At 38.6% G+C, this 26,760-nt stretch overlaps 1 protein-coding gene across 3 annotated transcripts; it reads left to right on the plus strand.

Moving 5' to 3' along the window:
• Nucleotides 1-878: 878 nt before the first annotated feature.
• LOC107778815 (putative protein phosphatase 2C 38) lies at nucleotides 879-9,666 on the plus strand. 3 transcript variants are annotated; one of them, XM_016599125.2, is made up of 5 exons: nucleotides 879-1,103; nucleotides 1,381-1,993; nucleotides 6,921-7,303; nucleotides 7,426-7,662; nucleotides 9,122-9,666. In XM_016599125.2, exons 2-5 carry the CDS (start codon nucleotides 1,654-1,656, stop codon nucleotides 9,332-9,334), a joined length of 1,173 nt encoding a protein of 390 aa, XP_016454611.1. In that variant the 5' UTR covers nucleotides 879-1,103; nucleotides 1,381-1,653; the 3' UTR covers nucleotides 9,335-9,666. The 3 variants fall into 3 exon arrangements, with proteins under 3 accessions (XP_016454611.1, XP_016454610.1, XP_016454612.1); XM_016599124.2 differs by having other exon boundaries at nucleotides 1,431-1,993; XM_016599126.2 differs by lacking the exon at nucleotides 879-1,103 and having other exon boundaries at nucleotides 1,514-1,993; nucleotides 6,936-7,303.
• Nucleotides 9,667-26,760: the final 17,094 nt, after the last annotated feature.

Here is a 26,760-nt window from a genome sequence, read left to right on the forward strand (position 1 = left end):
AGCTGAAGTTTTTGTGTTGTAACGGGGAAACTTTAGCAGAGCTGAAGTCTGAGGCAATCACTACTGTTTTTGGTGTTTCGCGGTTGATCAACTAGAAAGAAAAGAGAACTAAATAACTTCAGCTCTAGAGCTGAAGTTTTTGTTTTGTAACTGTCGAACTTCAGCTCTAGAGCTGAAGTTATTTAGTTCTCTTTTCTTTCTAGTGCTTGTGTGTTCCAGTTCTTTTCTTTCTTCTTCAGCTTCTGCTTTTTTGTCTTTCGTTTTGTAATTTTAAACTCCAGTTATTTCTTGCTTACTGAATTATTAATACTCTTGAATTCAAATTTTATTTTAAACAAATTCCCTTCTAAACCTATATGATAAAGATAAAGAACTATCAATATACAAGCGTATTCAGCATAATGAGTAGAACAACAACTTCAAAGGTATTATATTACAGAATACAAATGTACCTTTAAAGCAAACATAAATTGTTTCAATGTGTGATGAGCACCAAAAATAAATACATACTACATAAAAGGTAAAAGTTAGAAGGAGGAGGAGAAAGGGGAAGAAGGAGGAGAAAAGAGGCTGAAGTTATTTAAAAATTGGGTATAAGTTAAAATTTTTTTAAAAAATGGGTATAAGTTAAATGAGGGCGACCAAATAGGGCGCCCCGTGCAATTTTTACGGAGAAAGGGGCTGAATTTGTTTAAAAAGTGAGTATAAGTTAAAAGTTTTTTAAAAAAATGGGTATAGGTTAAATGGGGACCACCAAATAGGACGTTCCGTGCAATTTTTAAGCTAAAAAGGAAGTCAAAATACCCAATTACCTTTTTTTGGCAATTTTATTTTAAAATTTTCTACGTATTTTATGGTTATTGTGCATCAGCTTCTTTACAACAAAGAAAAACCAAAAGAACACTCCACCCCACCCCCAACCCCAACCCCAACCCCATTTTTTCTCCTCACCCCCCTCGCTTTGTCTATCACCCTTTTCCCCGTTGTAAAGAAACAATTTTTCTCTTTCGTCGCAAGAGAAAATCCATTCTTTTTATTTTAATAATCAAAATCTAATATAGGGGTCTTCCATTGCCTCATCAATTGGGAATCTCTGATACAAGGTATTCAATGTAATATCCAATTTTGATATTTGAATGTGCAATTCTTTTCTGTATTCATGTATAATAATCTTGAAAATTAAAATAGGTATTATTTGTTTGAGTCTCAAATTGTTCAATTTAATGCAGTTTTTGGGTACATCATTGTTTAGATTGTTCTTGTTTATGTAGGTATGCAGATTAATTGTGTTTGCATAGGTTGGTCTCTGTATTGTGCATAATCTTGAAACCCCATTATCTGTTTAGTCTCAATTGCTTATTTATTGTCTCTGTAATGCAGGCTTTGAGTACATCATTTATTTAGGTAGCTAATGCTTTCTCGGTATGCAGATTAGTGGTATGCATTTCTTGGAACTTTTCACAAGATTTACAACATAGGTATTTTGATTGCTGGATCATTTGGGGTGTTGCATTGCTGGACATATGAGCAAAGTCTGGAACTTTTGGCAAGCTTTATAAAACTGGGGTTAGGATTTTGTAGTAATCTTGGTTTGGCAAGTAATCAATTGCTCGATCATTTGGGTGAGTCGTAATAAAAGTAACATGCAAAGAGATGGTGACAACTACATGGAAAAAGTTTGTTTACCCTTGTTGGAAGCCTTCTATAGATAATGAAGGTGAAAATAGCAATAGTAGAGGTGGAGACCGAGACCCGGACGGCAGTGTTGATGGATTGTGGTGGTATAAAGATTCGGGGCACCATGTTAATGGGGAGTTCTCGATGGCTGTAATTCAAGCGAATAATACATTGGAGGATCACAGTCAGCTTGAATCGGGGCCGATGAGTTCGGTCAACACAGGTCTGCAGGGCACCTTTGTGGGAATATATGATGGCCATGCAGGTGCAGAAGCTGCCCGGTTTATAAATGACCGCCTGTTCAAGAACGTCAAGAGTATGCTTTTTCTTCTTTCCTATGCTTTAAAGATAAACTGTATCTGTGGCATTTCATTTGTGACTTACATATATGTGCTTCAGAAACAAGACTTATCTTCTACTTACGTACTCTAGGTACTGTAATGACTATTCTGTACATGCACACTCATATATGACACACATGTATTCCAAGTATGTAGCTCTTTCGTAGTGTATTAAATCTTTGTTAAATGTGTTGTTGCATCTTATAAAAAAATGTGTTGTTAGACACTAAAGCTAGGTGTATAGGTTGAGTGCTTCGCGTGATTTAGGATGTGCTTCATTCTATGTTGCATAGGGGTGCTGGAACACGGCCAATAACTATTATTACGACGATTAATACAAGTTATTGAACTAAAATTAATAATATTTAAACACTTAATAGTTAATATTTTATTCATAAGATATCTCGTGTAATAACAAAGCATTCTATAACTATATATATGAGATAAACCCAAAAGTCAAACCAAATAACTGATCAATCTTTACTTCTTGGTCACAGATGTAGTCAAAGCACCCAAGGTAAGTTGACCAAATCCTGTGTGGATTTCCCACCCACACTCACACCCACATCTAAATTGTGTTGGATCGGCATGGTGCGGTAGGGATTTTGAAGGGTCCGAGCAACACCAAGGTGCTAATTTGTGTGCCTTAGTGGCCAGGGGCTCTTGAAAAGGGTGTCACTAAAAAGATACATGTACACACACCTTTTTCTTCAATGAAGGACGCTTTATTTGCACTATGTGTTGAAAAAGCATACGATAGAGTTCCGAGGGAGGTTCTGTGGAGGTGTTTAGAGGTTAGTGGCGTTCTGGTAGCATACACCGGGGTGATTAAGGATATGTAGGATGGTGCTAAGACTCGGGTGAGGACTATGGGAGGTGACTCATAGCACTTCCATGTTGTGATGGGGCTGCACCAAGGATCGGCTTTTAGCCCATTTTTATTTGTCTTGGCGATGGACGTGCTGATGTGACACATCCAATGGGAGGTGCCTTGGTGCATGCTATTTGCCGATGATAGACTGTTGATCAACGAGACGCGAGGCGGGGTTAGTGCAAGGTTGGAGGTTTGGAGACATGAGTCTAAAAGTTTCAAGTTGAGCAGGACCAAAACATAATACTTGGAGTGCAAATTTAGTGACGGGACTGATGAAACAGACGTGGATGTTAAGTTTGATGCTCAAGTTGTCCCCAAGAGAAGTAGTTTCAAGTATCTCGGGTCTATTATCCAAGGTAACGAGAAAATTAACGAAGATGTCACACATCGCATTGGAGTGGAATAGATGAAATGGAGGCTCGCATCCGGTGTTTTATGTGATAAGAATGTGCCGCCAAGAGTTAAGGGTAAATTTTACACAGTGGTGGTTCGACTTACTATGCTGTGTGGGGCTGAATGTTGGCCAGTCAAGAACTCCCATGTGCAGAAGATGAAAATAGCCAAAATGAGGATGATGAGATGGATGTGTAGGTGTACTGGGAGAGATAAGACTAGGAATGAAACTGTTCGGGACAAAGTGAGAGTGACCTCTGTGGAGGACAAGATGTGGGAGTCGAGGCTGGGATGGTTCGGCTACGTTAAGAGGAGAAGCATTGATGCTCTCGTTAGGAGGTGTGAGAGGTTGGCCATGACAGGTTTGAGAAGAGGTCGAGTAGGCTAAAGAAGTACTGGGGAGAGATGATTAGGCAGAACATAACGCCGTTTCAGCTTATTGAGGACATAACCCTTGATAGGAGGATGGGAAGGTCGAGGATTAGGGTAGAATGTTAGTGGGTAGTTGAACGTTTCTCATTTTTCTACCAGTAGTTTTAGTAGCACTCATGTTCCTTCATATTCTTAGATCTTTATTACGTCATGTGGTTTAGTTCGCCTCAGGTATTGTATTCCCTGTTGTTTCTATTTGATACTACTTATTCTTTTTCTCCCTTTTTTTCTTCTCTCTTCCTTTTCTATCCTTTTCTCCTCCTCCTCCTCCTTCTCCTTCTCCTCACCCTTTCTGAGCCGAGGGTCTATTGAAAACAACCTGTGAAGGTAGGGTTAAGGTCTACGTACACACTACCCTCCTCAGACCCCACATGTGGGAATATACTGGGTCTGTTGTTGATGAAAATTCCAAGTTCCAACAAACTTCGGCCTTTTCTTTTAATGCTTTTCACATTTGATAAAACACTGTAGTAAACTTCATTGCTCTTTGGATAAGATTAAACAGTAAGTTCTTTTTGTCATTTATGATGAAGGATTAGGTCAAATTCCTTCACTATACTATCATTCTTGTTTATAATGCCCTTACTGAAAGTGAACTTTTAGAAGCAGGAGTCTGGTTCTGATTATATAAAAAAAGATACTAAATTACACTTAGGATAGCTCTCTGGTAATTTCTGTTGCATTCAAGGCTATGATTGATTTGGGACATGTGGCATCTCTCTCTTGTTGGGAATTACTCCCCTATAGGTATGTGTTTGGCTGTTTGCAAGTTGTGACAGAGAACTAAAGTCAGCTCTGTATCCTGGCCATATGGATTACTTGATAGAAGAATGTCCTTTCCTTTTTAAATCACCTGAAGAAAGGATTGAGATAGGAAATAGGGAATGTTTGATTAGAGATGAAGCGAATTGTGTGAGGTTCAACCATGCATAAATATCTGATCTTTTAGATTCCTTGTCCAAAGAAGGGGAAATACTGAATTTGGGTCTTCGTTTCAGTACTAAAAGGCATTCGTAAGATTTTTGTTCAGTTTTTCCAATAAACTTGCTGCAAGGAACAATTATAACAGAGGAAACTCCGAATTTTAATAGCCATTGCTGCCAACATCTATAAGGTTCTGATGAATTTTAGACGGGCCAATTAATGTTGTTAGCAATAATTTCCTTTTAAGATGATATGTATCCGTATGGATTAGATTAAGGATTGTTCGTTCCTTTACTACACTTGATCTAGCCAAAAGGCCGAGAAAGATCTGGATTGTCTTTCCTCTATATGTACCTGATTGGAAAGAAATTAATGAAAGACATAAACCTTGCATTAGAGACGATGCTCATGGTGTTAGGGTCAGCAATGTAGATCTTACATGTTCCTTGTCCGCAAATATTGTATCACTATAAAAGCCTTCATGACGACTCTATGTTGTATGACCTAGGGAGAATTGAGGTCTATTATGAAGCATGACAAGTCCCTTTGGGTTAAGATCCATCAAAAATCTTACTCCAAAAAAAAAAAACCATAGGCAGAAATCTAAAAGTTGTAGCGAACCATCCCAGGTCAAAGGTAAAAGCCTTGCAAGGGGACTGGTGGAGAAGGTGGTAGACCATGAATAGGTAACATCTCTGCCTCAGCTGGTAAGTTACAAGCTCAATAGCTCGCACATCACTGCAATGCACCACCGCTAATGCCTTATGGATGTCATCCACAAACTGATAAGGGTCATCATAGCGTTTACTTTAGAAATGGTAAGTTACAACGCACCCCCTCAATGCCTGTTAGGCGTGGCATTTCTATCCCCTCCTTGAGCCAACCTTAAGTTACATGCTCAATAGCTCGCACATCACTACAACGCACCCCCTCAATGCCTGTTAGGCCTAGCATTTCTATCTCCTCCTTGAGCCAACCTCAGACTCTCTCTGCTTGATCAGCTGCATTTCAGGGCAATAGCTTAATGACCTGATCCACCCCAGGAGCGTCTCCTGAAGCCCCTCTGGTAAAACTGCCGGCATCAAAGCAATTGGCACCTGCTACTCCTTGAGAACTAGCTCCTCCTGCTTAGCAGCTCTGGGAGCCTTAGCTCTTGCTGCGCCATGCCCTCAATTCCTACCTTGACCATGGCCTCTACCCGACCTACGCCCCTACCTCCCAGGGCTGCTTCACCGCTGCTTCTTCAGATGCAGCAGGAGCATTAACATCTAATCTTATACTGGAAAACTTGTGTTCTCACCATCTGGTATAAGGATAACAACGTTAAAAAATCTTAAAGTTCTACCACATGAATATGTAACGAGGAGAAAGCTGAATGGAACGCACTTCCTAAAATGCCTTGTAGCCTCCCGCTTATGGACTTTGAGTGCAACGCATCTATAAACTGGACTTTAGATCAAATTCTAGAGTTTGCTTGTATGAGAGGGCATCCTCCGTCCTCCGATAGTAGATCTCTTCTCTCATATAATTCTTTTATAAGGTAAATAATTTCATGTTGGCGAAATGCACGTGTACAAGCTGTATGCCAGAAAGTAGAGAACCTACAGTAAAACAATGTTCTATACAAAGCTCATCCAATCATCTATACAAACTGGGAACTCGAGGGTGCACCAAAAGGAAACCAGAGATTGAAGGCTATTCCTCAAATACATAAAATCATTTTCAACCCCTTCAAATGCCTTTTTATTTCTCTCCTTCCAAACTACCCACATAAGCGCTTGGGGTTGTGGGGGTTTTTATTTTTTTTGGGGGGGGGGGGGGAGGGGGGCATCGTTTTTGATGTCTTCTATTCCTACTTCTGAAAACCCAACTAAACAATACCTCCTTTATTGTGCTTGTCACATCACCCATTTGTACTCCAAATCAATTCAAGACCACCCACTACAAGCACACTGCTGTATGCCGATGCTTTTCATATCTACACATATAGCACCAATGTACATGTATGATTACACTACCCTCCCCAGACCCCTCTTGTGAGATCTCAGTGGGCTATTGTTGTTGCATGTAATTTGTCATAGAAAAGTTTGTTAAAGCCATCAGGCTTATTCTGTAAATTAGGATTAGATCATCCTCGCTCCTTGGTTTGCCACTTTCCCCTCCCCCAGCAAAGAAAAGTTTGAGGGAAGAAAGCTTTATGATTCTCTCTCTCCTTTGACATGTACGCACTCTTTTATACTGTTTGAAGATTACTGATACATATGTTACTTACTTGACAGCTATATGTGATGCAGAATTCACCTCAGAGGATCAAGTTATGTCAGCCGACGTTATAAGCAAGGCATATTTGGAAACAGAAGAGGAGTTCCTTTCTCTAGTGAGAAAGCAATGGCAAACTAAACCCCATATTGCTTCTGCGGGATCATGCTGCTTAGTGGGTATTATATGCAGTGGGACATTATACATCGCAAATGCTGGAGATTCTCGTGCGGTGTTAGGAAAACGGGAGAGGGCTATGAAAGAGGTTAAAGCAATTCAATTGTCTTCTGAACACAATGCGAGTTTGGCATCTGTCCGTGAGGAACTGCGTTCACTGCATCCTGATGATCCGCATGTAGTAGTTTTAAAGCACAAGGTTTGGCGCGTGAAGGGAATTATACAGGTATTTAAGTTCCATGTTATCAGACTCACCGTGAGATTATTCATTACAGTTATCTGAACTGTGTGAAGCAGATGATATTATCAACTTGATAGTATTATTGCTAAAATTTAATGCACTTGCAGGTGTCAAGATCAATTGGTGATGCATATTTGAAGAGAGCAGAGTTTAACAGAGAGCCTTTGCTCCCTAAATTTCGATTTCCTGGAACCTTCCGGAAGCCCATTCTCCTAGCTGAGCCATCAATATTTGTACAGAAGCTCCTTCCAGAAGATCAGTTTCTCATATTTGCTTCTGACGGCTTATGGGAGCATCTAAGTAATCAAGAGGCCGTGGACATTGTCAGTAGTTGTGAGCACCATGTAAGATTACCCTCATTTCTTTTGATAAGTAAGAATCTCCTTGTTTGTCAAATCTTCTATAATTTTCTTGTTATCATATCATTCTCATTTGTTAAAGAGAGAGAGAGAGAGGGAGGGAGGGAGGGAGGGAGGGAGAGAGAGAGAGAGAGAGAGAGAGAGAGAGAGAGGAGGGAGAGAGAGAGAGTACATGTAGGTGTTACGATTTTATCTAGTTTAAATCTCTCTCTTAGTAGACCTTTTCCTGTTCCTCAATCTTCGGAGAATACAGCATTGTGTTATCTGTGAGTTCTCTGTTTGCCAGGAAGGAATCTGAAAGAGGAGGGAGGGAGGGAGGGAGAGAGAGAGAGTACATGTAGGTGTTACGATTTTATCTAGTTTAAATCTCTCTCTTAGTAGACCTTTTCCTGTTCCTCAATCTTCGGAGAATACAGCATTGTGTTATCTGTGAGTTCTCTGTTTGCCAGGAAGGAATCTGAATTTCTTTAGTAAATCTGCTTTTTGTGTGCTTTGAGATATTTATCTGTGTTTAAAAACTTGGATGAAACAAGAAATATATAAAATTAAAAATGAGATTAGTTAATAAGTTAATAAAAAATCCCATGTTTCTTTTATTAAGAGTAGATGCTTGTAGCATCTTTATCTTTGGTGTAGGAATAGTAGTTTTGAAAATTTTACTCAGTTCATAGAGTTGTGTGATTTCTTGGGGATGTAAGGACCAGTTGTTTGTATTCTGGTGTACCATCTTGGTAGATCTTTAAAAACTCACTTTACCTATTAAAAAAAAGTTTAACAAGCCACTTTCATGATTAAACCTTAGATTAATAGCATTTAAAGATGTTTTAGATTGCAATGAAGGGAAAAAGAAACAGAGACCTTGCAAAAGAAAAGAAAGGAGAGGAGAGGAAAGGAGAGGGATATCACTTTCTTGTTTTTGGTTTTTTACCTAAAGAGAAAAGGAAGTAGCAGGCATTCCTTGACATTAATACCTATGATTACAAAAGAGAACTTGAGACTATGAATTATATATGTATTATTTTTATTTACTTATCAAAAACAATACATATTATAGTCTATGTTGCTCGGGCTCTCCGAAATATCGATGAGTGCGTATCGGATCCTCCAAAAATAGTGTATTTTTGGAGGATCTGATACGAGCGCGGCAACCATTTTGGAGAATCTGCGCGACATAGATTATAGTCATAATCTTGACACCCCTTGGTGAAAATTCTGGCTCAGCCACTGTTAACATGGTTATACTTGTGTAATGTGTTCACTAGACAACAAGACTAGATTCTTGCATATTCGATTATGACTATTTGTGCTGTTGAGCATGTAAGTTTTGTTTTATACATGACCTGTCTACTTCAAGAAACAGTGATTGACTGACTGTTGGAACTTGCATTAAATTACTGTGTCAGCTGTTTTCTCTACTAAAACTAACGTTTACAAATTTGTACAGGGAATTGCTAGAAAACTTGTAAAAGCTGCTCTTCAGGAAGCCGCAAAGAAAAGAGAAATGAGATATGCGGACCTGAAAAGGATAGATAGAGGAGTGAGGCGACATTTTCATGACGATATCACGGTCATAGTTTTGTTTCTAGATTCTCATTTGATTAGTCGCAGTTCCTTCCGTGCGCCTGTGGTTTCTATAAAAGCAAGTGTTGGTCCTTGAAATGCCAATACCTCGTATAAGTTCCTATAACCTACGTCTAATCCCTCGAGTTTATTATGAAAAGTTCTCTTAAAATAGAAAGAGACAGAGAAAAAGAAAAAGTATGTATAGCTTTGCTCCTTGGGCTATCGGACCTCAGTATATAAATGATAAGTTGATGATTATGCCAGTAAGATGCTTGAGAAGATTCTCTCAAAAACCTCTGTGCTGATTGGCATATGAAACTTGGTAAGTTAGGGCGAGACGGTGAGGCTGAAAACTTATGGCTGTCGTTCAGTTTTTCAAGAGATGTTAAATACTACAAAATTTGAGTGCTCACAATTTCTTTTCTTGAATTCAATTGTTCATGTCAATGTCTAGCTCTGTTCCAAACTTATTTTTGATTCTTTTTAGATGTTTGGAGTAATTTGACTCACAAATTTTACTTTCATTATTACATACATAAGTCCGTGACTCTTGCGCGGCATCTTGGAAGGAAAGTGTATCTGTATAGAACTTTCTTATTGCCTTTTGCATAATGGTGTCATAGGTATGCAACATTCTTCTACTCTTGTGAAATGACATGCCATTTGGATGTAAACTTCACAAGCAGTTCTTATATAGGAGAAAAATAATGCTGTCTTTTTCTCTTCTTTAACGTGGTGCTTATACTTTTTTGAGCCGAGAGTCTATTGAAAACCACCTTTCTATTTTCACAAGGTAGGGATTAGGTTACGTACATATTACCCTTCTCAAACCCCACTATGTGGGGTTATACTGGGTTTGTTGCGGGTTTGTTGTTGTTGGCAGACAACTATATTGCATGGATATTTCATTTATTTGGATGTGCCTTCGTCGGACATGACATGGATATAGATACTTTATGTTGATTTTTTCGAAAGTAAAAAAGTTGGTATAAGATTGCACAATGTAAGGTACAAGTTATAAGGTGAAAAGACAAGCAACTTAGCATGAATGATTAAAACATTCTAGAATGTACAGAACCAAATCTGGTAACTATATTTTTTGAATCAAAAGTTGCAACTTAGCATGAATGATTAAAAAAAATTCTAGAAAAAGAATTTACCGTATCTCCTTAAATCATAGTTGTTATCTTGAGTTGTTAAGGAAACATGATAAATGATATGCACTTTGGTTCATATTTGACCTTCAAATATATAGTCATAATGAAAACTAATTTTACAGTTAACGGAATTTAATCGGTTGTACTCTTTTCGTACCATGAATACTGAGAAAATGAGCCTAATTTAGAACTGAAGAGTAATCTTCCATCCATATAGAAATTTTGTGCCATTTTCCTAAGTTGCTCACCATCTTTTTTGTTTCTGCAGTCCACAGTTCAGTCTCAACAGAAATTCTAATTATCTGCTCCAACAAAAATTATAGTTTAGTGGTAAAAGTATAATATAGTAAATGGTAGGAGTACTACTTCGGCTTGATTTGTATATACGTCGAGAAACAAAATTGTGCGTAAATTGCAAAACTAATGTAGTAAGATCTCTCTATAATAATATCTTTATATAACACTACTTTACTATAAAAGTCAAACTTTTTCCGGAACCAATTTTCATGTTATGTTATAATATGTGTTCTCTATAACATGACTTTGCTATAACAACCAAAAATATTCGGAACAAACGAGGCTATTATAAAAAGGTTTATTTGTAGGTAAACACGTAACATCTAAAGTAATTAACGAATTTCTTTTTAAAGTGATTAAGACGTCTTTCTTTAATACATGAAAACAAATTAAAATCAAGATAATATTATACAATAATGAAGAACCCCTAATAATTTTGAATTTGTAGAAGTTATTTTAATAACAAAACTTGTACATCTTTACAATATGCCAGACGATGCATCAAAGGTCGTTTGCTCAATCGAATAACAAATCAAAGATCATTTGCTCAATATGGTACTCTTTATGCCAAAAAGAAAAATAAGAGCATGACATAATCCAAACCCATCTGAAACTCATCGAAATCTATCCAAAACCTGCGGACAAGTCCAAAATCATCATGCATACATGTTGAAGCTTTTAAATCATGAATCTGAGCTTGTAAAGTCCACTATTTGACCGTGGACAACTCATTTTCTTAAACTTAACTAGTATGCAACTTAAGTGTCTGAATCACTCTTAAACATTCCGGATAAGAGATCGATTCATACTCTTTACTCATTGAGTTCTTGATTCTTTACCGCTTCTCATCAAACAACTATGCATAATCCACAAGTACATAAGTAAAGAGCTGCACCCGATGACAAGGACAGGAATGGCAAGACCAAGTGAATGTGCTAAAGTAGCATACATACCAGTTACAAATGCACCTATAACTGCTGTCATTGCCAAAAACTGCAAAATAACTGCGACTCCGTAAAGCCACCCAATTACCTTCAGTTCCTTTAGAGTTGCTGCATTTCCTGCCATGATATAGTAGCTGAATATAGCAGCAGCTGAGCATGCAAACGCGATTACATCTGTAACAACAAATGCACGGAGTGCTGCTTTTCTTGTTAGAATCGCCATCCCTTTATTTGAGCTATTGGCGTCGCTATCTATACCTCCAGGCAACGTGAAACCAGCTGCAAACGTGACTGTCATGGCCACAACTAGATGTATTTGAGCTGCCGACATAATAGCTTTGATTTTTGTTTCACTTTCCTTAGCTTCTTGCTCTATCCTGCTCCTTGTTTCCGTTTCATCTTCTAACTGATCATCCTTCGTGTTCTTCCGTTTTATCTTGAAGTCACGTCGCCCCGATCGACCACCGTGAAATAGGCAAGCCTTTTCGAAATCCTCCTATTTGAGATTATATATATATATATATATATATATATATATATACACACACATATATATATATATACACAACATGCATGTAACTTTTTCAGCTGTAAAAATTTCTTATCGCGGAACCAATGATATCATGTGAAAGTAAATTCAGGTGAAAGATATACAGAGGACGAAATAGACTGCATACATCAAGAGTTGAAAATATCCCATACATCAAGAGTTGACAAAATCCCAGAAACATTGTTCTATAAATGCAAAGCTATAGTTAAGGGTGTGATAAGTTATGCGTGTTTGTTTTGATGATTTGACAAACTTCATGAGAGAATCAGATAGGGAACCTGATACAATTAGTTTCTCAGCGTTCAGAGCAACTAGTCAGATGTCTGGTTCAATTCTCAATGAAATTAGATAACGGAACATCAGAGGGAACATATAGGGATCAGTTCCTCCGGTCGTAGTACAAGTCAACTCTACAATTGTTAAAGCTGCTACACTATACCTGCAACAATACAACAACACTGAGCATGCAGCGTACCACATATTCCCTTGCATCATCTTTGATGACTTCACTTATATATTATCAACATGAGGCCAGGGATTTCATTAAACACTTATAAAACCTAAACTTTGATTTCTTTCAAGTGTGCAACCGCTCTTATTTCCTCTAAGGCATTGAAGAGCAAAGCAGCTACAGAAAAAGGACTAGATCCCGTCATTGATTATGTCGTGTGTTCTGTAGTATTGTTATGTCTTTGTCTTATGTTATTAAATTGTAATTCCCGTACAGCTTGTCGGAAGCATTCATAGGAAATCTTCTAAACCATTATCATTGTGGTTGTTTTAACTAGAGTTAGTCAAGTGTGTAGCTTTGTGATAGAGTTATTACAAAGAGGCTTATAATATAGTTATTGTATGAAGGTGAAGGATTAAGAGTTTAATTCATAGATTGCAATAGGTTATAATCTAATGTTTGCTCAGTTAGTGAAGTTGAAATCTTGCTAGTATAGGTCGTGGTTTTTAATCCCGTAAACTGGGAGTTTTCCACGTAAATATCGTTGTGTTCATTACTTATTGCTGTGTACTGTAAGAACTAAATTGATAGAGAATCAAGTTCTCTATATAGTTTGGTGGACTCTTAGTCTACGTCAGGATGGTTCAAGGCTTGCTTTCTTACAGTATCAAAATTGGCAAATCAGCTGGATTTTGAAAGCACTCCTGATCATTGGTCATATTTTCATTATATTAGAGTAATAGTTTTTCTTTATTATGCAAAAGGTTTTGGAATTTGTTCTTAATATTCTATTCTGTCGGACAAAACAATTTTAGTATTATCTTCTTATTCTATCAAATACTAAACATGATAGATTAGATAATAAGCGCTCGTTTGGGTTGAAGGGTTGGTATAATATTCTGTAATGTTTTATCCAATGTTTGGTTTGTCTTTTGAGTTTTGAATCATGTATAACTAATCCTGAGTAATTTAATACACCAATCGATGTATTATTTTATACCGAGACCAATGTGGTACAACAATACTATGATTAAGTTATACATGGATAACGCATTCGAACTGCCAAACCTTCCCTTGTGGATCTCGTCAAACCTTTTTTTTTTTTAAAATCCTTATACAGTTCTAAACCAAGCACAAGTTTAAGTTATACATTGTGTATCTAATTTTTAATACAATGACGCAAACGCTAATAGAAATTAACCCAAGCATGCATTTCCATCTAGACCAGAAGCAGTTGCTTCCGATACCTTGATCATATATATTGTTTCAGTGTACCACATGGATGCTTCAGTGTTATTTGACTTTGGTTCCACTTATTTTTACGTGCCATCATATTTTGCTCGTTATTTGGATATGCCTCGTGATTCTCTTAATATTCCTGCTCATGTATCAACAATGGTGGGTAATTCTATTGTGGTGGATCATATATATCAATCTTGTGTCGTTACTATATTGGGTGTTATGAGACTAGGATTGGTCTTTTATTGCTCATTATTGTTGACTTTGAGGTGATTTTGGGTATGGATTGGTATCTGCATCACGGTATTCTTGATTGTAACGCTAAGACCATGACGTTGGCTGTGCTAGGACTGCCAAGGTTAGAGTGAAGGGTTCCGTTGGTCACACTCCTAGTAGAGTGATTTCTTTTCTGAAGGCTCGACAGATGGTTGAGAAGGGATGTTTGCCATAATTGACCCCAATAAGGTAGAGTCCATCACTATGTCCACCCCATTTACCAACATATATTTGATCACCATCTAGTGTGAAGAGGCTGGTGTAGAAACTCCGTACTAATTTGGTGTCGGACACTCAGTCCATCTCTACCGCCATATTGCATGCCACCAGCGAAGTTGAAGGAACAATTATAGGAATTGCTTGATAAGAGTTTCATCAAACCGAGTGTTTCATCTTGGGGTGCACCAGTATTATTTGTGAAGAAGATTTATGGTTCTATGAGGATGTGCATTGACTACAAGCAGTTGAACAAGGTTACCATCAAGAAGAAGTACCTAGTGCCGCCTATTGATGATTTATTTGATTAACTTCAGGGTGTCAGGGTATTCTCGAAGATTAATTTGAGATCGGGGTACCATTATTTAAAGATCAGGGTTTCAGACATTCCAAAGACTGTTCAGGGCACCTTATGAGCATTATGAGTTCTTGGTGATGCATTGTGGGTTGACCAATGCCCCGACAACTTTCATGCACTTTATGAACGTCATATTTTAGCCTTATCTGGATTTCTTCGTCATTGTATTCATTGATGACATATTGGTGTATTCTCGTAGCCTGGAGGTGCATGAGTAGCATTTGAGGATCATGCTCCAGATTTTGAGGGAGAATAAGCTATATGCTAAGTTCTCCAAGTGCAAGTTCTAGTTAGATTAGGTGGCATTCTTAGGTCACATAGTGTCCAGTGAGGGGATTAAGGTAGATCCGAAAAAGATTAAGGCAGTTCAGAGTTAGCCTAGACTTTGTACCGCTACTAAGATTCAGAGTTTCCTAGGGTTGTTTGGGAATTATCATTGTTTTGTAGAGGGGTTCTCATCTATCGCAGCCCCATTGACGAAGTTGACTTAGAAGGGTGCCCCATTCAGATGGTCTGATGCGTGTGAGGAGAGCTTTTAGAAGCTCAAGACTGCCTTGACTACAACTCCAATTCTGATTTTGCTTTCGAGATCGGGTTCATATACAATTTATTATGATGTTTTGCAGATTGGCATTGGATGTGTGTTGATGCAGGATGGTAGGGTGATTGCCTATATTTCGCGTCAGTGGAAGCCCCATGAGAAGAAATACCCAGTGTATGATTTGGAGTTAGAAGCTATTGTACACGAGCTCAAGATTCGGAGGAACTACTTATATGGCATGTCTTGCGAGGTGTATACGAATCACTAGTCTTCAACATCTATTCAAGCAGAAGGATTTGAACTTGAGGCAATAGATGTGGTTAGAGTTTAGAAAGACTATGATATATCACCATTCTTTATCATCTGGGGAAGGCTAACGTGGTAGCTAATGCCTTGAGTAGGAAGGTGAAGAGTATAGGGAGTCTTATTTTTATTCCAGTTGGGGAGAGACCGTTAGGTATGGATGTTCAGGCCTTAGCCAATAGGTTTGTGAGGTTGGATATTTTGGAGTCTAGTAGGGTTCTTGCATGTGTTGTATCATGGTCGTCCTTGTTTGAGTGTATCAAGGTGCGTCAGTATGATGATCCCCACTATGTGTCCTTAAAGACACAGTGCAACACAATGATGCTAAGGAGGTAACTATCTGTGATGAAGGGGTATTGAGGCTTGAGGGTTGGATCTGTATTCGTAATGTAGATGGCTTGAGAGAGTTGATACTTGAGGAGGCTTATAGTTCACGGTATTCCATTCACCTAGGTGCTATAAAGGTATATCGTGATTTGAAGCAACATTACGGGTGGAGAATGATGAAAAAGGATATTGTTGAGCAAGTTTCACGATATTTGAATTGTCAGCAGGTTAAGTATGAGTATTAGAGATCTAGTGGTTTACTTCAGAGGCTAGATATATCGGAGTGGAAGTGGGAGAGTATCACTATGGATTTTATGGTTAGGCTACCATGGAACTTGAGGAGATTTAATGCTCTGTGGGTCATTGTGGACAGACTGACCAAGTCTGCGTATTTTATTCCTGTCATGACTTCCTACATTTTGGAGCAGTTTGCTCGGATTTCTCTTGGAGATATTGTTCACATGCATGATGTATCTACGTCTATTATATCGGATCAAGGCACTTAATTATATTGCATTTTTGAAGGGCAGCGCACCATGAGTAGGAAATACAGAACGAGTTGAGTACAATATTTCACCCCTAGACGGATGGGCAGTTCGGGCGTACCATTCAGATCTTGAAGGAAATGTTGAGGGACTGTTCCATTGATTTTGGGGGCCAGTGGGATCAGTTTCTACCATTAGTACAGTTCGCCTACAATAATATCTACTAGTTGAGTATCTAGATAACTCTGTATGAGGCCTTATATGGGAGAGGTTAGTTTGAGCTTAGGGAGGTTAGATTGTTGGGAACTGATCTAGTTCGTGATGCTTTGGAGAAGGTGAATTTGATTCAGGAGCGGTTTCATATAGCACAGTTCAGGCAAAAGAGTTATGCTGATAGGAAGGCTCATGATGTGGCATACATGGTAGGTGAGAAGGCTCTACTTAAAGTTCGCCCATGAAGGGTATGATGATGTTCGGGAAGAAGGGAAAGTTGATCCCTCGGCATATTGATCCTTTTGAGATGTTAGAGAGAGTTGATGAGGTGGCCTACAAACTTATTTTGCCACCCAACTTATCGGGAGTTTATCCAGTGTTCTATTTTTTCGTGCTTTGGAAGTATCATGAGGGTTCGTCAAATGTGTTAGATATCAACTCGATGCCATTTCGGACATGCATGTTCAAAAGTTAAGATCAAATAATATAGCATCAGTGAAGGTTCATTGGAGAGGTCCGTTGGTTAAGGAGGCAACCTGGGAGACCGAGTAGGAGATGCAAAGTAGATGTCCCCACCTTTTTGATACCCCATGTATGATTCTAAACTCATTAGGATGAATGTTTGCTTAAGAAAGGGGAGAATATAATGACTTGGCCGGTTGTTTTGTGCATTTGAACTCCGTTTTCCTATTTGATGCTTTCCGTATGTGTATTTGCTATTATGTGACAAGCGGAATGGTTGGTTTGATTTCGGGGAAGTTTTTGATTGAGTTGGGACTCTTAGTTCTAAGGTTCGAAGTTTAAGTTATAAAGGGTTGACTAGAGTTTGACTTTTGTATAGACGACACTGGAATAGTGTTTTGATGGTTCCAATAGGTTCGTATGGTGATTTTGGACTTAGGTGTATGGCCAGATACAGATTTGGAGGTTCCTAGGTTGATTTAGCTCTATTTGACGAAAGTTCAAAAGTTGAAGGTTTGGAAGTTTCATCGATTTAACCAGGAGTTGACTTTGATGTTATAAGGTTCAGATTGTTGTTCTGGGAGTTAGAATAGGTTCGATATTTGGGACTTGTATACAAAATTTGAGTTTATTCCGAGTTGGTTAGACGTAATTCGGCATGAGTTTTGAAAGTAGAAGTTCGCGATTCATGGTTTTGATGTTATTTTGTGTGATTTGAGGCCTCGAGTAGATTCATATTATATTTTGAGACTTTTTGGTATGCTCGGGCTGAGACCCAAGGGGCTCGAGAAGGTTTCGAACCACCCCAAAGGTAATTGTGCATGGCTGGTTAGTAGCAAGTCTGATGCAATTGCACCTGCGAAAATAAGGTGCGCAAGTGCGAAGTCGCACATACGAGAGATGGGGCATTGAAGCAACGTATGACTGGAGAGGAAGAGTCCACAAATGCAGAAGATATTGCGCAGAATCAATATCGCTTCTGCGATGCATTGGTGTAGAAACGGGTGATGGAGCACATATGCAGATGGTTGGGGGGGGGGGGGGGTTAAGTGATTGCGTAATAGCAAGACTTTCTCCGCATAAAGGAGCCGCAAAAGCGCGATTTTGGTCTACAAAAGCAAAAATCACCAAGCAGAATATAATTCGAGGGTTTGGTCTATTTTTTATTATTTGCAGGTTTGGAGCTCAGCTAGAGGTAACTTTTGGAGAGTTTTTCACCACAATTTGAAGGGTAAGTAAACTCTACTTGATTTTGATATTAGATCTTATTTCCCTTGGGATTATTTCACCTAGACTATGTGAAATACATACATACATACATACATACATACATACATACATACATACATACATACATACATACATACATACATACATACATACATACATATATATATATATATATATATATATATATATATATATATATATATATATATATATATATATATATATGGATGAGGAATTCGAAATTTGTGTGTTTGGTCAGGTTCTGCGGTACGGGATCAGGTTAAGTTTTTGAGTTGATTTTGTGTAATTATATAAAGGTGGAAGCTTTAATGTTTAGGGTTGTTTGCTACAGCTTTATTTAATATTATTGAGTTAACTGTTGCTAAATTTGAGCTGTTCGAAGATCAACTCGCACGTGATGGGATTTCTAGAGTATTTATTTGGCTTGCTTGATGTAAGTATCTTACCTAAACTTTATTGGAACTAGTTTCCTGAGTTATAGTTTTGGCTACGTGCTATGGGTGGCACACATGTGCGGGGTTAAGCCCATGTGCGTGCACCGAGGTTTTTATCCATGCTCGGGGTTGGTCTTAGGCTATGCTATGCCTTGAATCTATTGATAAGCTTCATGATATTATGCTTCTTATGTATTTAACCGTGCTATGTTTGGCGTGGTAAAGATTTTTTCTGATACAAAATAGCTTTTGCACAGTCGAGCAGCTTTTCAGATCGACAAGACAATTTACAAAATATAGTATTTAACCGCGCTATATATATTTACTTATTTATCAAACATCTTCCTCCTCTGACAATGTCGTTTTCTAATAATTTTAGAGTGAAACTCAAAAGTGAACGTAAAAATTTTCCGTTTTCTAATCCAATACTATTTTTGATTACATGAACTGAAGGGAGAAATTCATTAATTTACTCAATTAAAAAATATTAAATATCAATAAGATGTAACAAGGTTGTGGAAACATAATTTTATTTTTTACATCTTAGAATATAAACAAGTACAGACACTTATTACAAAAAATATTACGAAAATAAAACACTACGTGTATCCTTGATAGTTGGGCACATTAGATGAACTTGCTCCAGGAGATGGATTACCACCGCCACCCAAACCAGCTGAAGGACATTTACGACAGTCATGTCCTATTTGCGAGCATATGCCACATGCATGCACATAAACGGTATCACCAACATCCATTTGGTTCCGTATACGCATTCTCTCTTGCACTTGTACCTTGCAAATAGTCCTTGTTACATAACATTTTAAATGGTTTTGGCGGCCAATAATGCTCAACACCCACTAGCTGCGATTGCCCACTATATGTGTTTAAGTATGCAACAACACTATATTGCCTATAAACATAGTTGGTTACCCCTATACCTGTTTGTTGAAAGCACTTCATGGCATGTGAGCATTACATGTGGTAGATGGTCCATTTCCCACATGAACACAACCTGCTGGATTTATTTACGGTGTGTATATTATTCCCCTAGTGTTGATGGATAGCGGTGCGAACTTCAAAAACACCCCGGTCATGATCATACTGTAAATATGAATACCAATGTGCTCGCCTCCTGTATTTCTCAAATCTTTTCATCGGTATTGGCATAAATTCAACACCCTTTTCCATCAATTCTGATGCACCTTTTTGCCTTTCAACAAATCTCTCCTCTATCTGTTTAAATATCATCCGGACCATGGCAGTGACAGACAATCCACGTGCAGACTTCAATAACCCGTTGAAAGACTCCGATACATTTGTAGTCAGGGTTCCCGATTGCCTTCCACTATCAGCATGCAATGTCCACTTGTGAAGCTCATGTCGCATCAACCAATTATAGGCTCTTTTGTCTAACTGCCGGATCGATTCCATGCGCCACCTAAATTTGCATTGCTGGTGATCAGTTGCAGCCATCCACACTAAATCATGCAAGTCTTTGTTGGGATATTTCTTCTGGAAATTGGCCTTCAGGTTCCTCACACAGTAATTGTGGTATGCATAGGGTTCCCGCCTTTCAGGAAAATACTCTACAGAACTTAATATACCACCATACCGATTAGATATTAGACAACTACCTGAACGTTGTTTGACAACGTGCTGCTTCAAGTGGTTCAAAAATAGCGTCCACGACTCTTGGCTTTCATTGGCACAAATGGCAAAAGCTAGTGGAAATATTTTGTCCATTGGCATCTACTGCAACGACGATCAATAACTTAATATCATACTTGCCATAGAAATGAGTACCGTCTATGGAAATTACCAAACTACAATGCACAAAACCATTAATTGCTAGTTTAAATGCCTAGAACAGGAATCTGGATATATATTCCGGTATTCTTGCACTCTGCTCAAGCTTCCATTCAACAACAATCCCGGGGTTAAAGTGTTTCAGTGCGGCCATGTACCTGGGTAGAGATGCAAATGACTTATCCCAGTCACCATAAAAAATTTCAAATGCACGTTTGCGCCCGAGAAATGCCTTTCTTTTGGTAATAGTACATCCATATTCCTGGTTGTCACGACCCTAAAACGGACCTGATCTTGATGGCACCTATCGTGAAACTAGGCCAGCCGACACAAACCTCAAACTAACCGAACAATTATAATAAGCCATATAACGTCATTAATAATCTAAAAATCCCAAAAATATAGAGTAGATTAGAATAGTGCGGAAACAAACACAGCCCGACATCGAGGTGTTACGAGTCATGAGTGTCTACAACTCGTCTAAGAATATGAAAAGGCAACATAGTCTGATACAAAGCTAGTACAAAATGAAATAAAGATAGGAAGGAGAAGCACTGGGCTGCGGACGCCAAACAACTACCTAGTCAACTCCAAAAGCCTGCTAGAAGACAATCAGCACTCGATAGTGTGACCCTAGACTCCTAAATCTGCACACAGGTTGCAGGGACTAATGTGAGTATGCCAACTCAGTAAGTAATAAAAGTAAAGGCATCTGAGCAGTAAGAAAACACGTAAAATACAGCATAATGCTACAACAAACAGTATAAATCCAGAACAATACAGTAAAATAGTAAAACTCGTAAAAATCATCTCAGTTCAGTAAAAACCTTTTTAAAACATCTTTCCGTAGTTCAAATGAATGATGAAAATAGTGAGAAAAGGTTAGAAACATAAGTCAGCCCCTCGGGCAAAATACCAACAGAACCAGCCCCTCGGGCTACATCACAATCACTTGTATCAGCCCCTCGGGCAATAACATGGAACAACAATAGCCCCTCGGGCAATATCACATCTCACACTGGGTACCTGCGCTCACTAGAAGTGTACAGACTCCTAGAGGGGCTCCTACAGCCCAAGCGCAATAACAAGCCATCTCGTGGCATAATCAAACAGGCCCTCATCCTCAGAACAAGCCACCTCGTGGCATAACAAATCAGGCCCTAGGCCTCAAAATCATGAATCAATATAACACTGCTGCAGCACGCAGCCCGATCCCATAGTATCCTCACAACACAGGCCCTCGACCTCAATCAGTCAGAAATCTCTTAAGCCACTCGGGCAACAGTAAAACATGATACTCAGCTCAAAATATCATTTAAAATATAAAAAATGAGTAAAAATGACTGAGTTATGAAAATAGTAGAATACAACATGTTTGAGTACAAATATAAAGACAAAATAGTGAGGAATAGTAGTAAAAATCCCCTACGGGTTCAAAACGATTGGCACGAGGCCCAAACTGCACCGTTGACTGTTATGTTGCATCTACGCAAATAACTTAAGCGCCCCAGACCACACCTGCGATCAAACACCTGCACCAGCGCTATCGCAGGTGCGCTCAATCTTCCGCATCTGCGGTTCTAGTGCCTCTTGCCGATTTCCGCATCTACGACACTAATTGCTCTTCTGCGGGCCCACACCTGCGGTCCCCAAGCTGCAGGTGCGGTTATGACAGGTGTTTCAGCTCTTCAGCTTGAAATTCCAACTCCAAACCTCCCTTCAACAATCCGAAAATCACCATGTGGCCCCGAGACCTCAACCAAAAGCACGAACAAGTCATATTACACTATCCAAACTTATATCAATCTTCAAAACACCTAAAACAACATCGAATCAACCAAATGACATCGAATTCAAGTCTAAGGTTCCAAAAACTTCTGAATTCCGCTTTTGATCAAAAAGTCTATCAAACCTCGTCCGAATGACCTAAAATTTTGCACACACATCACAAATGACACAACAGACCTACTCCAATTTCCGGAATTCCATTCCCATCACTATATCAAAATCTCCGCTACCAACCGAAAAACTCCAAAATTCCAATTTCGCCAATTCAAGCCTAAATCTACTCTGGACCTACAAAAACTCATTTTGATCATGCTATTAAGTACCAAATCACTCCCCGAAGTTATCTAAATCATAAAAACTAAATTCTGAGATCGAATGCTCACAAGTCAACTTCCGATTGACTTTCTAACTCAAAGGCCAACTTTAGATACTAAGTATCTCAAACCTTACCAAAACCATTCCGGTTTCGGACTGACTAACCTAATACCATATAACATATATGAACAAATCATAAAGAAGTAGAAATAGGGAAAACAAGAGGTAACTCATGAAACAACCACTCGGGTCGTTACATCTTCCCCCTCTTAAACAAATGTTCGTCCTCGAACGGGTTAAGAAACATACTAGAAGTCTCAGACAGGTGAGGATATCTGCTCCGTATCTCCCGCTCGGTCTCCCAGGTAGCCTCCACTACGGGCCTACCTCTCCCAGGTGAGCACAGTCCTTTGACTTCAACTTTCGAACCTGACGCTCCAAATTAGCTACTAGCTCCAAATCATAAGTCAAATCACCATCTAACTGGACTGTGCTGAAACCAAAACATGAGAAGGATCACCAATATACTTCTGGAGCATAAAAACATAAAATACCGAATGCACACTCGATAAGATGGGTGGGAAGGCAAGCTCATAAGCCACTTCCATAATCCTCTAAAGCACATTAAAAGGCCCAATGAACCGAGGACTCAATTTACCATTTTTCCCAAATCTCATAACACCCTTCATGGGTGAAACCTTCAATAGAACCTTCTCACAAACCATGTAGGACACATCTCGAACCTTTCTGTCAGCATAACTCTTTTGTTTTGACTGCGTGGTAAGAAGCCTCTCCTGAATCACCTTCACCTTGTCCAAAGCATCATGCACCAAGTCTGTATCCAATAGCCTAGCCTCACCCGTCTCAAACCAACCAACTGGAGATCTACACCGTATCCCATACAAAGCCTCATATGGAGCCATCTGAATACTCGACTGGTAACTGTTGTTATAAGCAAACTCTGCGAGCGGTAGAAAATGATCCCATGACCCTCCAAAATTAATGATAGAAGCATGCAACATGTCCTCCAATATCTGAATAGTGTGCTCGGACTGCCCGTCCGTCTGAGGGTGAAAAGTTGTGCTCAACTCAACCTGAGTACCCAACTCTCGCTGTAAAGACCTCTAAAACTGTGAAGTAAACTGAGTACCTCTATTTGAAATGATGGAAACTGGGACACCATGCAAATGAACAATCTCCCAGATATATATCTCTGCCAACCGCTCTAAAGAATAGTTAGTACACATAGGAATAAAGTGTGCGGACTTGGTCAGCCGATCCAGAATCACCCAAATAGCATCGAACTTCTTCAAAGTCCGTGAGATCCTAACTACAAAGACCATGGTGATCCGCTCCCACTTCCACTCTGGAATATCCATCTGCTGAAGCAAGCCACCGAGTCTCTAATGCTCATATTTTACATGCTAATAATTGAGACACTGAGCTACAAATCCCACAATGTCTTTCTTCATTCTTCTCTACCAATAATGCTGTCTCATATCCTGATACATCTTCGCGACACCAATAAATGGAATACCGAGATCTATGGGAATCCTTTAGAATCAACTCCCGAAGCCCATCCACATTGGGCACACATATCCGGTCCTGCATCCTCAATACCCCATCATCACCAATAGTCATATCTCTGGCATCGTCGTGCTAAACTCTGTCCTTAAGGACAAGCAAATGAGGATCATCATACTGGCTCTCTCTGATGCGATCAAATAAGGAAGACCGAGAAATCACACAACCCAAACCCCCCTAGGCTCCGAAATATCCAACCCCATAAACCGATTAGCCAAGGCCTGAACATCCACTGCAAGAGGTCTCTCTCCAACAGGGATATACGCCAAACTCCCCATACTCACTGCCTTCCTACTCAAGGCATCGACCACCACATTGGCCTTTTCCGGATAGTACAAAATAGTGATATCATTATCCTTTAGCAGCTCCAACCATCTCCACTGCCTCAAATTGAGATCCTTCTACTTGAACAAGTGCTGGAGGCTACGATGATCAATAAACACCTCACAAGACACACCATACGAATAATGCCTCCAAATCTTCAACGCGTGAACAATGGTAGTCAACTCCAAATCATGAACATGGTAGTTCTTCTCATGGGGCTTCAACTGACAAGAAGCATAAGCAATAACTCTACCCTCCTACATCAACACACACCCAATACTAACTCTCGAAGTATCACAATATATGGTATATGAACCTGAAGCTGATGGTAAAATTAACATGGGAGCTGTGGTCAAGGCAGTTTTAAGCTTCTGAAAGCTATCCTCACATCTATCCGACCACATGAAAGGAGCATCTTTTAGAGTCAACTTGGTCAAGGGTGATGCTATAGATGAAAATCCCTGCACAAACCGAGGGTAATAACCCACCAAACCAAGAAAGCTACGAATCTCCATGGCTGAGGACAGTCTGGGCTAACTCTGAACCGCCTCTATCTTCTTCAGATCAACCTGAATACCCTCGTTGGACACCACGTGCCCCCAATGTTTAGGTAAAACGCGGTTCATAACCGCGTTTTATATAAAATGGTAACTATTTTTTTCCACCTAAAAAAGTATTTTGAGTCCAGAAGAACCACATTTTGTTTCCGGTCCTCTTTTCTTACCATATATATACTCCTATCCATATTTATATTAAAAGCACGAAGACCCTAAATAAAATGTCGTTCGTATTTTTTAACCATTTAAAATATAGTTCACATTGGATAAAATAGCCATTTAATTATCTTCCTATATATAGTATTAATCATTCAATTTACTTTCCTAATATTTAAAAATACCCATTTAATTACTTACCTATTTAGGACCTTGATTTAGAAAAATGGAAAATACATTTCTAAAATTCCTACCATAAATAAATGAGAAAAGTGCGTTTTAGAGAAGGAACTAAAATGTCTTCAATTCCTATAATCTTAAGTTAACTAAAAGAAAATATGTATATTTGTCAAGAAGGAATCATATTATTTTAAATTCTAATTTTTCCTATGCATAAATAAAAAAGGACAATACATTAAAAGGAAACTCTTAACTACTTCTGTTATGAGTAATTTTTAGGTAACTTTGTCAAACAAAAACGTAGAATCCTTTTTTCCTTTTTTTTAAACTTTTCTATTTACATGTTAAATTTTGAATGTAATATTTTTACTTTGATCTATATATATAATTATGTAATCCAAAAATATAATTATTTAGAAAGAGATTAGGTGGAATGAGTTCTTTTAGAATGTTCCTACTTTCTCATGTGGTGCATAAGTTACAGTTAAATGAAAATTTTCGAGATGAGAAGAAACATAAGACTCAAAAAAAGGGGTTAAATTGGGAGTGGCTGGCTTACGGCCTATGAAGATTACTGAAATACATATCAGTTTACCTAGATTATAGGCGTGCATACAGTACATGCAGAATAAACTTGTTGTTTTTGTATATATTTTTATTGATTATGACAATAGCACGTGTAACGCACATACACTAAAAACTTGTTGATTAAAAAAATAAGAGATGACAAAATATTAAATGTGACGAACAGGACAAACATGGTTTGTTATAATATTCAACTGTATTATTTTTAATTATAAAAGATAACTAGCCAAAAGCTACTCAAATACATCAAATAATGCCAAAGGTAAAACCCAATGATAAAGGTTGAATTCTTAATCAAAAGCCCAAAATTGATTTAACGATCCAGCCGGTCGTTTTGAGAATTCAAGTTCTATTCAGTAGAATAAGGACTTGAGCAGCTTCATATTATATGTATTGACTTGCGTGCGTGGTTGAATTCAGTTACCGGATGATTCAGAGTCAAACTAGATGAAAGATTTCAGTTTTGGAAGATTAAGCGGTAAGAGTTGACCGAAATTTGACTTTTAAGTAAACGGCTCCGGAATGAGTTTTGGATGATTTCGTATGGTTATTTTGGACTTAGGCGCGCGCCTAGAATCAAAATTTGAGGTCCATAGGGTAAGTTGAAGTATTTTGGCGAAAATTGAAAAAGTTAAAGTTTGGAAGATTGAGAAGCATGACCAATAGTTGACTTTTATGACGTCGGGGTAGGAATGTGATTCCGAGAGTTGGAAAAACT

Source organism: Nicotiana tabacum, chromosome 11 (assembly GCF_000715075.1).
Source record: "Nicotiana tabacum cultivar K326 chromosome 11, ASM71507v2, whole genome shotgun sequence".
In the NCBI taxonomy this organism is placed as follows: Eukaryota; Viridiplantae; Streptophyta; class Magnoliopsida; order Solanales; family Solanaceae; genus Nicotiana; species Nicotiana tabacum.

What these genes read in the sequence shown, in the direction of transcription:
- LOC107778815 (XM_016599125.2), top strand. Translation starts at nt 1,654, where the DNA reads ATGGTGACAACTACATGGAAAAAGTTTGTTTACCCTTGTTGGAAGCCT. An exon ending in CCTGTTCAAGAACGTCAAGA is followed by an intron (nt 1,994 to 6,920) that starts GTATGCTTTTTC and finishes CTTACTTGACAG; the next exon opens with CTATATGTGATGCAGAATTC. An exon ending in GCGTGAAGGGAATTATACAG is followed by an intron (nt 7,304 to 7,425) that starts GTATTTAAGTTC and finishes ATGCACTTGCAG; the next exon opens with GTGTCAAGATCAATTGGTGA.